Genomic DNA, 17,347 nt, shown 5'->3' with positions numbered 1-17,347 from the left:
GTAGGAACGCACTAATTGCACCCACTAGGAACACACTTAATCAGGGGCGGATCTAGAATTGAAGTAAAAGGGAGTTGAATTTCCCATCTTCTCCTTCTTCTTTCTTCACATTTTCTTCTTCCTCTTCTTTCTTTCATTCATGACTAGAAATTGTAGGGGCTCAGGGGGCTGACTGCATGGGAGTAGGGGGCTCCAGCCCCACCTGCCCCCACGCTGGATCCGCCCCTGCACTTAATGCCACCACTTCCTTGCTTAAAGCCTTAAACCCTTCATCCCGTAGGACTTGTGGGCTTTGTGGGCTGATCCGATTCCGGCTAGTGGCTCCTTCCTACGCGGCACGCGCAGTCGGCACATGACATCCCGGCACCTAGATCTCACCGAGTCCAAATTTCTGCTCATCCGAAGACAGACCACCCCTCTGCTCCCTTTCCTCGCTCACAGCTCGCCCGCCACCGCCCCCGCCTCCGCGCGCCCGCGGATTTCGAAACCCTAGCTTCCCGTCTCCCTTGCAGTCGATCGCAGCAGCTTGGAGGCGGCGGGGCTATGGCTGGCGGCCTCTGAGCGTGCGAGCGAGCGGGTGTCGAGATCCCAAGGGCTTCCGCGATGTCGAGGGCGGAGGCCAACTGGGAGCGGCTGGTGCGAGCGGCGCTGCGCGGGGAGCGGTTCGCTGGCGTCTACGGGCAGCCGGTCACCGGCATCGCCGGGAACGTGCCGTCGTCGCTCGGCAACAACGTGCACATCGAGGAGGTGCTCCGCGCCGCCGACGAGATCCAGGATGAGGACCCCACCGTCGCGAGGATTCGTAAGTTTTGCAAATCATTCCTGTTCCTCGGAGCTCGTCCCCTATTAACTAGTTGCTGCACTACTTTATTACGCTCATCATCTCGTTTTTGCCATAATTCTGTACAATCTTCCTGCATTTTAAGCCTGTTACACTTGTATGCCATCATCATTGGAAAGTTTGGTTAAGCTGACAGTTGTGTACTAGCGAATACTGACTGCAGGATTTTACGATCATGCTTAATTTGTACGTGTCTGCCGTGCTAGCTTGTTCTTCATGCGTATGGTGCCTGTGACATCGCTGCCTTTTGTTAGCCTAAATTGGGCTGTGCACTATGACCACGTATTCCACTTCCATAGTTCCATACCCTCTCTACAATAAACTGTCAGTGTTTTGGACTCCATTCTGCATGACTAGGTTAGTTTTAGTTCGATGCATCTAGCTAAATCGGACATTGCTGACGTAATGTATCTGGCACTCCCATCTGTAGCGCAGTTGTGTTTCTTAATTTACATGCTTGTATCATTGATTATGCTTTTAGACATCTTTCCACTTTCCATACTCTGCTTAGTTCATTGTTTTAAGCATGGTTCTGCAGTTCTGCGGCACTCAGCTACAGAATATCAAATTCTGTTTCTGTCACTTGTTTTTTCAACTAGCTGGTGGGGTCTGTGTTTTTATGTTAATCGATGAAGACACAAAAATAAAGCAATGGTGCAATATGGTTTGGTTGGGATAAAAGGAATATTTACAATTATATAATAGTCGCCACCCAAGATGTCTTTAATATTTATATGCGATTTGGTTGAGCTGGTAACGTCTAATGTTTTTACCTTGTGCAGTTTGTGAGCATGCTTACTCGCTAGCCCAGAATTTAGATCCAAATAGTGAAGGGCGAGGAGTATTGCAGTTCAAAACAGGTTTGATGTCAGTAATCAGGGTATGTCCATTTCAGCTTGACATATAGTGTGATTTCATACCAATACTTTCACTTTTGATTTCAGTCATATTTTGTTAAATGTTTGTAAATGCTATAGAAATATGTTACCATGAGTTCGTGGCTTTGTTTTTATTTGGTTGATGAAACAAATATTATTCTTGTAAGACCCTTCTAGATTCTTTTACTGATGTTAATGCACACAATTAGAAATGTTTGGCTGCAATTGTCTAGAATGACAGATACTTACGAACTTGGGGAGTATTTTGCAATTAGTAGATTGTTCATATTTCACTGTGGTTACTGCTATTTCATGTGTGCCTTCAAGTCCATGATGCTATTTCATGTGTGCCTTGGGACTCATTCCCTGTTGCACCACAGTACCACACACCATATCTCTTGGACCGTAAAATGACAAAATGTTCTAAAATAGATCTTTTAGAAGTTGTTGTAAGAGAGAGGATAGGAGAGAATAATGGCTTATCTTCCTTCAAACCCTAGAAGGGTGGGATATATAGTTCCTATACATGGGCCTCTATACATGGGCTCAATATACACCAACACCCCCCCCGCAGTCTGAACTACCGGCGCAACGGTGTTCAAGACTGGACAACAAGAAAGCCAACACCCCCCGCAGTCTGAACTACCGGCGCAGCGGTGTTCAAGACTGGACAAGAAGAGAGTATAATTAGAGTACAAAGGACAAATACCCCTCCGCAGCCACAACTAGCCACCGACTACGTTGAGGCTGGAGTGAAACTCCGAGAAGGTCGAGGAGGGCAGTCCCTTGGTGAAGATGTCAGCAAACTCGGAGGTAGTCGGGACATGGAATACTCGAACATCGCCGATGACGACTCTGTCGCGCATGAAGTGTAGGTCGATCTCCATATGCTTTGTCCGCTGATGCTGGACGGGGTTGGTGGAGAGATACACGGCGCTGACGTTGTCGCAGTAGACGAGCGTGCTCTTGGCGAGCGGGCTGTGGAACTCCGCCAAGAGCTGTCGTAGCCAGGACGCCTCCGCCACGCTGTTAGCGACGGCCCGGTACTTCATCTTAGCACTGGAGCGGGAGACAACCGGCTGCCGCTTGGACGGCCAGGAGACCAGGTTGCTGCCCAGGAAGACGGCGTAGTCGGAAGTGGAGCGACGAGTGTCCGGGCAGCCAGCCCAGTCAGCGTCGGTGTAGACGACCAGCTCAGCAGAGGACGAGCGGTGAAGCACCAGGCCGAGGTCCACCGTGCCACGGACGTAGCGGAGGAGATGCTTCAGCGCAGCAAGGTGTGACTCCCGGGGATCATGCATATGGAGACAGACCTGCTGAACAGCGTAAGTGAGGTCTGGCCTGGTGAAGGTGAGGTACTGCAAAGCGCCAGCCAGACTCCGGTAGGCAGTAGGATCAGCCACCGGATCACCCAGATCAGCAGACAGCTTCGCCTGAGTGTCGACAGGAGTGGAGCAGGGCTTGCAATCAGTCATCCCAGCCCGCTCCAGAATATCGAGTGCGTACTGCCGCTGGTGAAGAAGACCAGACGAGCGAGGCTCAACATTGACGCCCAAGAAGTGGTGGAGCTGACCCAGATCATTCATAGCAAACTCCTGCTGTAGAGAGGAGATGACACTCTGAAGCAACTGCTGACTGGAGGCTGTGAGCACAATGTCATCGACATAGAGCAGCAGATATGCAGTCTCAGCCCCACGGCGGTAGATTAGGAGAGACGTGTCAGACTTGGCCTTGGTGAACCCCAATGTCAGCAAGAACGTGGCGAACCGAGAGTACCAAGCCCGAGGAGTCTGCTTCAGACCATAGAGAGACTTGTTGAGTCGGCAGACTATATCCGGACGACTTGAGTCCACAAATCTCGCTGGCTGAGAGCAGTAGACAGTCTTTGACAGAGTGCCGTGAAGAAACGCATTCTTCACGTCCAGCTGGTGCACAGGCCAGGAGCGCGAGAGCGCAAGCGAGAGAACCGTGCGCACAGTAGCAGGCTTCACCACTAGGTTGAAGGTCTCATCATAGTCCACACCAGGTCGCTGAGTGAACCCCCGGAGAACCCAGCGAGCCTTGTAGCGCTCCAGTGTGCCATCAGCCCGACGCTTATGTGTCCAGATCCACTTGCCAGTCACCACATTGCAACCAGACGGACGCGGCACAAGGTCCCACGTCTGGTTGGCAAGAAGAGCCGCGTACTCCTCTTCCATCGCGCGACGCCAGTGAGGATCCGCCAAGGCGTCGCGGACAGAGGAGGGTTCCGGAGAGACCCGCGGCTCTCCCTCGGTGGCGGAGAGAGTCGCGGCCTGAGACGCCATCCGCCGAGTCACCATGGGATGGATATGCCGAGGATCCCAATGGACGACGGGCGGGTGGTACACCGCCGGCTCGGCTCGAGAGGGAGCCGGTGGAGGCGGCGGCGGCGACGGCTCCGTTGGAGGTGGCGGCGACGGCTCCGTTGGAGGCGTCGCAGGAGCTTTCGAAGCAGGAAGTGACGCCGGTGTCGGCACCGAACGATGCCGGTACACCTGCACCGGCTAAGCGTATCGCTGCGGCGCCGGTGTCAGCGCCGAATGACGCCGGTACACCTGCACCGGCTGAGCGTACCGCGCAGGTGCAGGGAGAGGCACCGGGGCCGCGCGTGGCGCAGCAGAAGACACCGGGGCCGCGCGTGGCGCAGCAGAAGACACCGGGTCCGCGCGCGGCACGATCGGAGGTCCCGGGGCCCCGCTCGGCGCAGCAGGGATCACCGGGAACGGTGCCGGTATACCGGGAAAACCTGCAAGGAAAGGACAGACAGGAAAAGGTGGCTGAACCACAGGGTCTGTCGGAAACAGAGACTCCAGCTCGGGGTCAGGAGAAGGTGTGAAGGAGGTGGAGTAGGGGAAATCCGACTCGTCAAAGACGATGTGTCGGGAGATCAGGACGCGACGAGAGGCGAGGTCAAAACATCGGTACCCCTTGTGGTCAGGGGAGTAACCAAGGAACACACAACGAGTCGAGCGGGGCGCCAGCTTGTGAGTAGCAGTGGCGGAGGTGTTAGGGTAACACGCACACCCGAAGACCTGAAGGTGGTCGTAGCGAGGAGGGGTATCGAAAAGAGCGTGGTGTGGAGTGGGAGCAGTAGAAGCAGTGGACGGAAGACGGTTGATCAAGTAGGTGGCGGTGTGGAGGCTCTCAGCCCAGAAGCGCGGGGGCAGAGAGGCCTGGATCAGAAGGGTGCGCACGATGTCGTTCGTCGTGCGAATCATCCGCTCGGCCTTGCCGTTCTGAGGAGAGGTATACGGACAAGACATACGCAGCTGAACACCCCGATAGAGGAAGAAAGAATGGGAGGTGGAGTTGTCGAACTCCCGCCCGTTGTCACACTGGACGACCTTAACGGTGAGGCCGAACTGAGTGGACACCCAGGCAAAGAAGTGGAAGAGGGTGGGGAATGTCTCAGACTTGGCGCGCAAAGGAAACGTCCAAGAGTAGTGCGAGAAATCATCGACCACCACCAGATAGTACTTATAACCAGAAAGGCTAAGTACAGGAGGTCCAAAGGTCACAGTGAACAAGGTCAAATGCATGCGTCGCATGCAAAGAAGAAGAAGAAAAAAGGGGCCGAATATGACGACCGAGCTGGCACGCATGGCAGAGGGGCTCAGCAGGAGCCCTGGTACCAGGAACATCGGCACTACGACTGAGCTGAGCCAGAACGTCGCGGCCAGGGTGACCAAGACGGCGGTGCCAGGTGGTGGAAGACGGCGTCGCGGCAAAAGCGACAGACCAAGACGGCCAGGGCGAAGAAGGTGAGAGTGGTGCAGCGGAAGAAGGCGAAGGGTGTAAAGGGGCCCCGTGCTGTCACACCGGAGTAGCGGACGCCGGGAGGCCGAATCCTTTATAGTAAGGCCAGAAGAATCAAACTTGATGGAACAAGAATTGTTAGCTGTAAACTGACGAATAGAAAAAAGGTTATGAACCATCTAAGGAGCCACAAGGACATTGGGAAGACGAAAAGAGCCAGGAACAGAACCCACGACGGTGACAGGAAGGCAAGACCCGTCACCAACCATGATGGAAGAAGGACAAGAGGGGTGTGGGGGTCGGACAGAAGAGAGGATACCGGCATTTGGGGTGGTGTGGAAGGAGGCACCCGATTCGGTGATCCACTCGGTGCTTACCGGCTCCGTCCGCCCTGTGGTGCTAAAGGACGGCGCCAGTGCGGCCTGGTCCCACCCCCCAGGCCAGGTCGGCTGCTAGCTGGGTGGAGCGGGCGGGGTCCAGAACGGCGCGAACAGGGGAGCAGCAGCGGCGAGCATGGCCGCCGGCTGGGGCTGAGGACGAGGACCCCCCTGACCCTGAACCGGCTATATCGGGATGCGCCCTGGCCATGGGGCGCTGAAGGATGGCCAGGGCGTACCTCTAGGGCCAGGAGCAGGAGAGGGAGCTGGAGCTGGGTCCGGAGTGCCCCGCACCACCACCACGTCCTCTTCGCCGACGACGCCCTCGGCCTCCCCCAGAGGGCGGAGCCTGGTGGGAGGACGAAGTGCCGTGCTCGGTGAAGGGGACGACGGGCGGGACAAGGAAGTAGGACTTCTCCGCGGCGGCGTGCGCCCACGCGGCCTGCGCGGTGGGCGCGACGGCCTGCGCGGCGTGCGCCCGCGCGAGCTTGGCCTCGAGGTCCCGCAGCACCTCCTGCATGCGCTCGTAGGCCTTGAGGTGCGAGTCGGTGCCGCGCAGGTCGTCGACCACGGCGGATGGGGAGGCGCCGGCGCCCCGGGGCGGCCATGCACACGCGCCGGGGGCGCCCGTGCCACTCGCAGCGGCGGCAGCGGCCTGGAAGGGCCACGCGCGCGCAGAGGCCGGGGCCAAAGGAGGGAGGGCCGCGCCAGCCGCGCCCGCGTGGGCAGCGGCGGCGGCAGCGGCAGCGGCAGTGGCTGCGCCGGCCGTGGGAGCAGCAGAGGAGGCGGCGGCAGCCCCCTGGGGCCACGCCCCAGCGGCAGCAGAGGAGGGCGCGTGCAGGGGCGCGGCTCCCGCGCCCAGGACAGAGGGCGGTGCTAGGGTCTGGGCAGCCGCGCGCTAGGCGTCCTGGAAGGCCGGGGCGGTGGTGCCCCCAGTGCTGGCGGCCAGCGCAGCAGGGCCAGGGGCGGCGCATGTGCCAGGGCCCGCGCCCTGGGCCTGGGCGGCGGCGGCGCACCCGCCAGCAGCGGTACCCTGGCGGATCTGGTGGTGCCAGGCGGCAGCGGCAGCCTTAGACCCGATGGGCGCGACGGGGATGTGCGCGTGGCGGCGCCCCAGTTGGTTGGCGTCGTGGATGGCGGCGTCGCAGGGCCAGGGCGGCGGATCCAGTGGCGCGGCGGCGCCAGGGGTGCCAGGGAGGCTAGCCTGGACGGCGGCAGCGGCGGCTCTGGCGCCCACGCTCGCACCCTGCCCGCCCTGGACGGCGAGGGCCAGGGGCAACACGCCCGCGGCGGCGGCGCCCGGGGCCAGTGCGCCCGCGGCGGCGGCGCCCAGGACCGGCCAGCCCGCAGCAGCAGCGCGCGGCGCTTGGGACAGGGGAATAGCGTGCGGCGCCTGGGACGGGAGGAGAGGCAATAGCGCCAGGAGCAGAGGAGCCAGGAGGGAAGGAGGAGAGAGGTGGTGCCGGCGGCGCCGGCGGCCAGCCAGCCATGGAGGCGGCGGCGGCAGCCATGAGCAGCTAGTCTGATACCATGTAAGAGAGAGGATATGAGAGAATAATGGCTTATCTTCCTCCAAACCCTAGAAGGGTGGGATATATAGTTCCTATACATGGGCCTCTATACATGGGCTCAATATACACCAACAGTTGTAACTTTAAGTATCTTATTGTAACAGTTCCTTTTGGTTTACTCTTTTAGCAAAAATTAGCGAAGAGGGAAGGTGGTGCTATAGACCGAAGTCAGGATATTGCTAAACTGCAAGATTTTTACAAGCTTTACAGAGAAAAGAATAAAGTGGATGAGTTGATTGAAGATGAAATGAAGTTGAGGGAATCAGCTGTATTCAGCGGTTACCTTGGAGAGTAAGTATTTTCTCTGCAACTTATTTGACTTAATAAAATGCTATTTCTTTACCTTTTTGTGACATGTTGTCAAGCATAAGTGAAGTAAATTTGTGGCACTGGACAATGTTCACGGTCTGCTATTTACTACTCATTGTTTGATCAGGTTGGAAAGGAAAACTCTGAAGCGGAAAAAAGTACTTGCGACGTTGAAGGTCTTATGGTCGGTAATAGAGGATATGACAAAGGAAATTTCACCAGAGGATGCAAAAAAATTGATATCTGAAGAGGTTTGTTTCCCTATCCTTGATATTTGATTGTTTGTTTTCGTTCTTGGTGTTGGGAAATTTGAGTGTAAAGGATGTTCAATGTCCATCATGTTGCCAAGCTCTTTAATTATCTAATTTTGTTAAAGTAACATGAGAAATCCTTTTTATTTTCTGTTTTTATACAAATAGCACGGTTGAGTACGTTGCACATGAATCTAAGTGTTCGAAAAGTTTGTTATCTGCTGTTTACAAACTTGTGCTCCTTCAAATTTGCACCGTTGAATATAATCGAAACATGTAAAGGGTTTCACCTTTTCTGATCAAGTTTTGTTTTATTTTGTTCAGATGAAAAATGTCATGCAAAAGGATGCAGCAAGGACAGAGGATGTTGTTCCTTATAATATTATTCCTCTAGATGCATTGTCTTCTACCACTAATGCAATTGTGACTTTTCCGGAGGTAATTGCTCAGGATAAAGCCTTCTGTTTTCTAGATCTTGAGGTTGTTATACCGTTTGCATTGTTTGAATTTCAGGTGAGGGCGGCAATATCAACTCTTCAGTATCATAGGGATCTTCCCAGGCTCCCTGGTACCTTTTCAGTCCCTGATGCTAGGAATTCAGATATGCTGGATCTATTGCAATGTATATTTGGTTTCCAGGTTAGTGTTTTGAGGTGTAACCTATCGGTCTTTATCATGTGCATTTTTCAAAATGTAAGTTGATAACTACTGTAATGATATCACAACAGAACAGGCTCATTTTGTAATATTGCTAACAGATGACAAATGGTAGTTACAACCTAATAATTGACAAAAAAGTGTGATCAGACTTGCTTATCTTCATGGCCAACTATATGGATCAAATTGCTTCAATATTAATCTGTATGCTGTTGCAATTTCAAGCCTTATTGTAAATTGCAATGAAGGTATATCATTTGGTCATGACAAACATGAAAACTATATTAATAAAGTGCAGCATGCACAGTTGCTACGCTGAAATTATAACAATCCTGGCCATTTCATTGTTGACTCTTTGTTTCTTCCTAACCTTTCGTCATGATTTAATGTTTCAACATGAAAGAATAAAGTCAAAGATGGTTATGGTCTCTGACTTTGTAATCATTTTATCTTTTAACTGTAGGCTGTAGCCTAGCTAGTCGAATACTTATGGGTGATCATAGACAAGTAAAGATCCAGATTCATTAAGTTTAAAAGTGAGTATTAGAAGGAGCCCTAATATGTTAAAATGAATACAAATGGTAATCCTAAATGCACCATTATTTTGTTGACAAATGAAATCCATCTTGTAAATATGGTAATGCTAGAATCTAAATTGACATGCACTTTTTTACTGTGCTTGTGAACCCTTTTACTAGGAGCATCTGTTGGTCTTTGATCATTGGATGGAAAGCAGATGCTAGGAAAAGAATGTCATGACATGGCATTCACATGTCATTGTTCATACTCTGTTTTAAAATGATTTAAATATATATTCTAGTACATTTAGACCTTTCTATGGAGTCTTAAATCTTAATGCATTCTATAGCAATATTTTGGAGTGTTATTGCCTTTGTGGAAATATGCTGTAATCCCTCATGTTTGCAGGAAGGTAATATGAAAAACCAAAGGGAGCATATCGTTCACCTATTGGCAAATGAGCAGTCTCGGGTGGGCAAACCATCTGGGAATGAACCGGTATGTGATTGTTCGACACCATTTTACTGTTTCTGCTCATCATAATTTTGGATCTGATTTATGCCAGATTTCTTTTCAAATTCAACTACCGTAACTTGTCATCTTAGTAATATTTAGCATTTTTTTCTGATTCTTTTCTTGAGTTCAGCCCTTTTCTTTAACCTTTATAATATGCCTTTGTATTTAGCAAGTAGCTCTTTTCTGAAGTACTTCTGTTGATTCATGAAATTTGTTCATGATCAAGTGGGGAATTTTCCCTAGAGTCCTTTCTGCACTCTTGAGATACCATGTGTATGAATTATTTTCTTGTAATGACACTGTGCTCATTATCAAAGAAGAAAGAACGATATTGTGCACAAGTAAAGTATCTGTTATTCATTTATATCCTCATTTTTTTTGAAAAATATGAATTTCTAGTTCTGTGCTTGCCAATTGCCATTAGCCTATGTGATGCACACACTGGATATTGACATATTGTTGATCCTTTTGTGCTGTTTGCTAATTTTGTGTGAATGGATGTAAATGATTGAACCAGTAACACCATTATCATAAGTGGAAACTTTTCATGTTTTTGTGCCAGTGAAATTGATTCTGCAATCTGCACCTGTGAACGCTGACAATATAACATACTGAACTGTAATGAGGGCATCGGCTATGTTTACGTCCTGACATTCAGGGTTGAATTTTTGTTTGCCCATGGTTTCCAATCAAAAAGTTCTATTAGACCTACGTCTACTTGTCAGCTGTGTTAGTGATAATGATAAGAGGTACATCTTGCTGTTCAATGTCTCATTTGTGGTATCTTCTTCCCTATTCTGTTACCTTACTTCCTAGCCATGCGGTCATCCTGACTGCTTCTGTACAGTGTTTACCCTGTCATGGCATTTTACTCAGTACCGACTAGTTTCTTGCTCGACCATTGAAGTTGCTACACAATTTTGCCATTTAAATTCAAAGATCTATCCTTTTATATTTTTAAAAGATGCGCTGATATGGTAAGACTTTAATGAGATCAGTTATCATGTTCTGCCCCCAAGATAACATTCTCTTTATTGCTTGAACTTTCATGCCTTTATCGTTAACATTGTTTCTGTTTCCTGCTAGAAAATTGACGAGGGTGCTGTGCATGCTGTGTTCTCCAAAGCCCTAGATAACTATATTAAATGGTGCAGCTATCTGCCTCTTCGTCCCGTCTGGAATAAGTACATTTTCTTTATATTCTGCACCAATTATTTAACTCCTTATTGTTCCCTTATTTTGGTTTTAAGATATTGTATCATTTTTCTCGTAGCACTGATTCTTTGACGAAAGAAAAGAAGTTGCTATATGTGTGTTTATACTACTTGATGTGGGGTGAAGCTGCCAATGTACGATTTCTTCCAGAGGGATTATGCTACATATTTCATCATGTAAGTCTGTAATTCTTGCGAACTTATCTATTATAGTTTTTCGTGGTGCATGCTTTTCCTTTATTTTCCTATTTTTGCATGAAAATATTTTGCAATCAACCTGTTGGGTTCCTCCTTTAGCTGGTGGCATCTTTTTTTTTCAATGATGCACACATCAGTATGACATATCCCTTTTTCTCCTTTTTCTTGTGTTTCTGTGGAAGTATCTTGTGGAAATTTTTATTTGGGTACTGTTCTAACATTGAACATTCTCCCTCGTTTGAGGCTTGGGTGAATCAGACTTTAAAATTCGTCATTTGTTGGAACAGTACTGAGAGACTAGAGGAAAGAAGAGAATTACTGTCAACAGGTATATGATAGTGGGAGCACGTACTTGTAGGAGTCCCTCCCTGCTTTTTTTTTTACTGTGTTGACATGTCGTTCATTACTTTCTAAGGTATATGTCTTATTTTAAGCAATAATCAGCTGTGTCATATGGAGAGGCACATGCTATGGGAGGATTGAGGGATATGTGTGTGAGACGGAGAAATGTGCTTGATAGGGAGCAAACAAGTAGAGGAGGATGCTAATTCTATCCTTCAGATCCAAAGGAGATGTAGGGAGGAGCTATTTTTCAATCCTTCATGGCCATTCCATGTACACATTAGGGCACCTCCAGTCCTGGTTCAATTTTTCAAATCCACCTAAGCTGAACAAAAGTATGGTTCGCTAGCTCTACTGCTGCTGCAAATGAAGGAAAAAAAAATCAGTACTGGATGATGGTTGAGCACCCTGCGCGTATGGCACCCACCCAATCCTGTATATGGAATATTTTTATTGGGGTAGCAGCACATGGTTCGAATCATCTGCAGGCTTGGGTTTTGGTTTTGATATCGAGAAGTCGACTGCTACAGTGTGCTCAGTTCGGTTTAGTCGAACCACGCTTTTCCTCTGTTTGCTTTGGGAGAATGTGGATGAACCTGTTGATGTGAGGTCTTTGTAGGTTGACAGCAAACTTCTGAGACTTATTTATACCTTTTACCTACTGACTGCTTCTTACCTGGTGGTTTATGTGCTATTAAATAATTATTTATATAAATGTCAGTAAAATAATGTCAAAACTCACTTTGAAAATATAGATTTTTTTCATACTATATGGACCCAAATCCCAGTTTTTGAAGTTTGCCATGTTGGATTCCAATGTCTGGGTTCGATTTTAACACATATCTGTTCGAATAGTGGTCCTAGCAAGTTACTCAAAACTCGATTATCTTTGATGTTATCTTGAGTTATATATGGCGTCAACTGTTCGAATTTTACAGCTAGCAAGAGAACTAGAGGAGATTCTGCGAAAACAAACTGCAGAGCCAGCTGAAAGCTGCAGTTCTAATGGCAGCGTGTCATTTCTTGAAAATGTCATTTCTCCTTTGTATGATATCATCGCAGCGGTAAGCATGGCTGCTGGGTGAGGTAATATCACTTCTTATGATTGGTCCTGTATGGTTTTCTTAATGTTGATTCTGCTGCAGGAAGCAGCCAATAATAAGAATGGGCGGGCACCACATTCTGCATGGAGAAATTATGATGATTTCAATGAGTTTTTCTGGTAAGCAATAATTTTTTTTTGGTAGGTGTAAGCAGATCAATTGAGTTATTTGGTTTTGTGATTTGTTTCTGTTTCTGTTTTTCATGACCTTTTGATGGTTCGTTCTAGGTCTCTTAAGTGCTTTCACCTAGGGTGGCCGTGGAAGCTGGACAACCCATTTTTCTCAAAGCCCAGTAAAAAGGAAAAGGTTTGTTTTTTAGTCCTTCACAATTATTTGAGTCTTTCAGATGTATCCAGATCAATATTTGTGTGTGTGTTCACTTTCGGTGATTGCTGATGTGTTTTGCTCTTCTTTACTATCATGCCAACATACCCCCTTTAGCCAAGCTTTAGTATGGGCTTGTCCTTTTACAAAAGCTGAGACCACACCAAACATAATTCCTATCTTCCTGAGTTGGCTTAACTTTACCTGGACATTTAAGCTGCAGCTCCAGTGTGGGCTGATGCATATCAGCCTTCCCCGACTGCCAGACATCCCATTTTGATAAATTGATATCCTAATGACATAAGCTACTTATCACCATATTTTCAACATTACAAAATGCGTATTTGGTTTTGCAGGGCATGTTTGGTAGGGGCCATCACTATGGAAAGACATCTTTTGTGGAACATAGGACTTTTCTTCATCTTTATCACAGCTTTCATCGCCTTTGGATGTTCCTAATTATGATGTTTCAGGTGAATGCAAATTCTTACCATTCAATCATTACTGGTCTCCACTATTTTGTTTGGGGTTCAGCTGACACCTCTTCTTTCGTAATTACTTCATTGAATTCTTAGATTAGTTTTATTCCATGTGTTGAGTTGCTAGATGTACAATAACACAATTAACAATTAAGTTTTTGTGGCATCCCTTTCTTTACTATGGCAAGTTTATCCTGATGGTGTTCCCTAGTTTTTTTTCTCGAACAGTGCAGGAGGACTGCGCGTCATTTCATTTAAGATGGAATGGAAAGAGTATAGGGGTTAGACCAACTCGGTATAACTCACGCTACTAGCAGACTCTTATAGGAAAACAAACCAAGATCAGCACCCACCAGAACCTAAAGGGCCGGGGGCTGCGACCTATGAAGGAGCTCTTAGAGCTTGGAGGCTCCTGCCAAACACCAGAGAACACACTCACTAGACACTGTCTGCAGGGGCCGCTGAACACTTGGTTGAGCTCCCTTGGAAACACAAGCATTTCGGTCCTTCAAGATTTCCCACGTGACCAGGATGATGAGGGAGTTTAGTCCCTTACGGTGTTCATTTGGCACAGACTTGATAGCAGCGCACCACCATGCGGACAAACTGGCCGTCGAGGAGGCAGGCCTCATGGCGTACAAACTGTTCCCTAGGTTAAACTCATGGCCTCGTGCATGGACACATGGCAGCAATAACATGAACACCACAAATATGCAACAAACAATCTCTCACAATTTTTCTCCAACTACAGGTCCTCTCACCATAACTGCATTAACCATTGCCTTGTGAGTGGAAGAAAACGAGGGAGAATTTAGCTGGACTGTGTTGAGTTGTTTTACCCTCTGGTTTCCAGTACTGATCTATTTATGTTCCAAGATTGCATATTACTTGGATAGAATCAGCATATATTCAGTTATCTATGGGTTTGACTTCGTTTGCATGTACAGTTTTGTATGCCCACGGTGAAAAATTACCAGTGTAGGAGAGAATAAATTCCTTGTTATTCCCCAAACCCTAGAAGGGTGGGATATATAGTAGACATTACATGGGCCTCATAGATGGGCCTGGCCTCCTATATGGGCCAACACACATACTCCAACACCCCCCCGCAGTCTGAACTACCGGCGCAGCGGAGTTCAAGACTGGACACGAAAGAAAGTACACTTGGGGACAAACCCCCCGCAGTCGTAGCGGTAGCAACACGAACGGACAGACTGGAGAACAATGGAGACGTATCCCCCCGCAGTCTGAACACCGGTGCGAATGCTTCGACTGGAGACTTATGCATATGATAGCCCCTTAGTGCCGAGGTAGCCGAAGTCGAGGTGATCGTGGTCGAAGCCGTGGAGGAGAGCGCAGATCCGAAGCGTTGTGGGGCGCACGAGGACACGAACGCAGCAGCTTCTTGCCGAGCTTAGCAGTGGGTCGCGCTCAGGTGCAGATGGTAGACGGTGCAAGGTGCAGCCAGGTCGCGCTCAGGACAGGGGTGGCGACGGCGCAAATTTGCGGCAAGGTAGTGCTCAGGACAGGGGTGGCGAAGACGTCTTCCTTCAGCAACATCGGCGGCGGTGTCCGCGCTCGAGCGGCAGGAGGCGCGAAGTCGGGTCGAGCGCCAGCATGACGAGGATCGAACGCCGAGGGTGGCAGCCCGTGCGACGCAGGATGGTCGACCGAAGACGCCGAGTGGTGGCCGGAGAACCAGCGGGTGGCGCTGAGTCGCCGACGGACGGTGCCGGCGGGGCGTCGAGTGGCCTGTCGGAGGCAGCCGAGTCCGATGGTGGCGCTGAGTCGCCGACAGGCGGCGTCGGGGGAGGGGGGGCGAGTGGCCTGTCGGAAGTGCCGGTGCGGTCAGCCGGGCGTCGAGTGGTCTTCCGGGAGCGCCGTGTGGGTGCCAGGCGAGGCGGGCACCACCACCGCGAAGGCGGCGGTGTCCGCGGTAGAGGCTCGATCACGAGCGTCGTCGCTGCAGCCTCAGAAGGCGCAGCAACAACCTCGTCCTTTGGGGGTTGTCGATGATGAACGACGACGAACGGCAGGGCGACGCAAAAAGGATACACAGCAGCAGCATCTCGTGTGGAAGTCCTGGGTGCACGTAGCATAACCCCCCTCTCATCTCCTCTCTTCTCCTCCCACGGTCAAAGGGACAGTGAGAACAGAGAGAGAAACAGAGGACGAGAGAGGGGAGCGAGGGCGGAGCGGAGGACGGAGAGCACCCAGGCGAAGCGGAGGGCGGGGCGGCGACGGCGGGAGGAGCGTAGCCCACCTGACCGGCGACGACCGCCTGGGCGGGGCGGGGAGACGGGCGGAGCGGAGGACCCGCCGTCGGGGTGGCTGGGCACCACGCGGCGGCGGAGGCGGGGCGGATGCGGCGGCTGCGGGATCCCCCGCGCCCGCGCCCAGCACGCCCTCGCGAAGGGCGGCGGCGGGATCCGCGCCCCCCGCGCTCGCGCTCAGATCCGCCGCACGCAAGGAGTAGCGACGGCGGCGGGATCCGCGGCGAGGCCAGAGGAGGGAGGTGGAGAAGGGCGCCGCGACGGGGGCCTGCGGGTGGAGGCGCGACGGAGATCCTGCTGCTGGACTCTGACGGCGGCGGATCGACTCGATCTGCCGCGAGACCTAAGGGAGGGTGCTGCTGGAGACTCAGAGCGCGTATCAGAGGGCGCTGCCCCCGGCGGAGATCGATCTCCCCGGGGGCGGCGCGGCGGCAGCGGAAGTGGCGGCGCTCAGGAGGAGAGGAGGGAGCGGAACCTAGTCTGATACCATGTAGGAGAGAATAATTGCCTTGTTATTCCCCAAACCCTAGAAGGGTGGGATATATAGTAGACATTACATGGACCTCATAGATGGGCCTGGCCTCCTATATGGGCCAACACACACATACTCCAACAACCAGGAATGGTTTCTTGATATTGATGCTTAGCAGGAGATATGCTTAGTTCTTTTGTTCTTATGGCCATGAGGATTGATTTGTTTGCTTATTTCTTTTGATGTAGCATTAGATGCTTTATATTGCCAATCTTCATTGAGTTGTATCTGCCTGCATTGTGACCTAAGTGTGGTCCTATTTTTGTCGATGCAGGGATTAACTATCATTGCTTTTAACAATGGTAGTTTTGACATGAAGACTGTATTGCAACTTCTTAGTCTGGGCCCAACTTATGTTGCAATGAAATTTATTGAGAGTTAGTACAGAATTTTTTTTTCTTGCTGTAATATGATGACCTGTGTAAACTACCTTGTTGACGACTAATTTCGTTTTTTTTTACCTTTTTTGTTTTTGAGGAAGGTCTATTGGACATTCTAATGATGTATGGTGCCTATTCAACTTCTCGTGGATCTGCAATCACCAGAGTGCTATGGCGATTCTGCTGGTTTACTGTAGCTTCATTTACGATCTGTTACCTATATGTGTATGTTTTTCTTCCATTTATGAGCTCTGATAATTTCATTTCTACCCTTCTTTATAAAGAAATTTCTAGAATGAAAGATTGTACGATCTGGCATTGACATACTTGAATGTCTTGAAACACAAAGGAACAGCAAATGCCGTATTGCTGTTTTACGTGATTCAGGGTGAATGATGAAGGGAACATATCAGGTGCAAACCAACCCCTTCGCGCAAACCGTGCAAACTTCAATCTGGGCCAACGGATCAACATCCAAGGGGCATGGGGGGATTGGATAATTTTACAATTAACCGTATTTTGCAAGTTTGCACGAACGGGTTGGTTGGCACCTGATATGTTCCCAAATATTTCAATCCATGTTCTCAATAAGCAACTCTCTGTAAAGAGATAAGACGGTTATAGACTTGTAGGTGCTCTGTTGGCCAGATAGGCCTGATGTTGTTGCGACAATCAAGACTTAGAAACTCAGAAGTGAGAACTGGTCTTTCTTATCCAATATTATCTCTTTTGGCCTGGTTGAATTATTCGCCTGTTTTGATGCTTGGAGCATGCTCTATGCTGTTTCCAGTTTTCTACCAAGTTCT

General features: G+C 49.9%; 1 protein-coding gene across 4 annotated transcripts in view; it reads left to right on the top strand.

The window, feature by feature from the left end:
• The first annotated feature begins 367 nt into the window (after nt 1–367).
• LOC120647535 (callose synthase 9-like) overlaps nt 368–17,347 on the top strand; it is a 44,907-nt gene continuing 27,927 nt past the window's right edge. Inside the window, exons 1-15 of one of the 4 annotated variants that reach the window (XM_039924359.1) lie at nt 368–802; nt 1,624–1,721; nt 7,572–7,735; nt 7,881–8,004; nt 8,329–8,442; nt 8,518–8,643; nt 9,589–9,678; nt 10,783–10,880; nt 10,970–11,087; nt 12,389–12,514; nt 12,596–12,672; nt 12,781–12,859; nt 13,234–13,350; nt 16,436–16,538; nt 16,643–16,766. In XM_039924359.1, the coding sequence (XP_039780293.1) occupies nt 604–802; nt 1,624–1,721; nt 7,572–7,735; nt 7,881–8,004; nt 8,329–8,442; nt 8,518–8,643; nt 9,589–9,678; nt 10,783–10,880; nt 10,970–11,087; nt 12,389–12,514; nt 12,596–12,672; nt 12,781–12,859; nt 13,234–13,350; nt 16,436–16,538; nt 16,643–16,766 (1,757 nt within the window). In that variant the 5' untranslated portion in view covers nt 368–603. Of the gene's footprint in view, nt 803–1,623; nt 1,722–7,571; nt 7,736–7,880; nt 8,005–8,328; nt 8,443–8,517; nt 8,644–9,588; nt 9,679–10,782; nt 10,881–10,969; nt 11,088–12,388; nt 12,515–12,595; nt 12,673–12,780; nt 12,860–13,231; nt 13,351–16,435; nt 16,539–16,642; nt 16,767–17,347 lie in introns of all 4 variants that reach the window. The other 3 variants (XM_039924356.1, XM_039924357.1, XM_039924358.1) reach the window with 3 other exon arrangements.

This window comes from Panicum virgatum, chromosome 9K (assembly GCF_016808335.1).
Source record: "Panicum virgatum strain AP13 chromosome 9K, P.virgatum_v5, whole genome shotgun sequence".
Classification (NCBI taxonomy): domain Eukaryota; kingdom Viridiplantae; phylum Streptophyta; class Magnoliopsida; order Poales; family Poaceae; genus Panicum; species Panicum virgatum.
The sequence above is the reverse complement of the archived record's forward strand: the minus strand, read 5'-3'. Positions and strand labels throughout refer to the sequence as shown.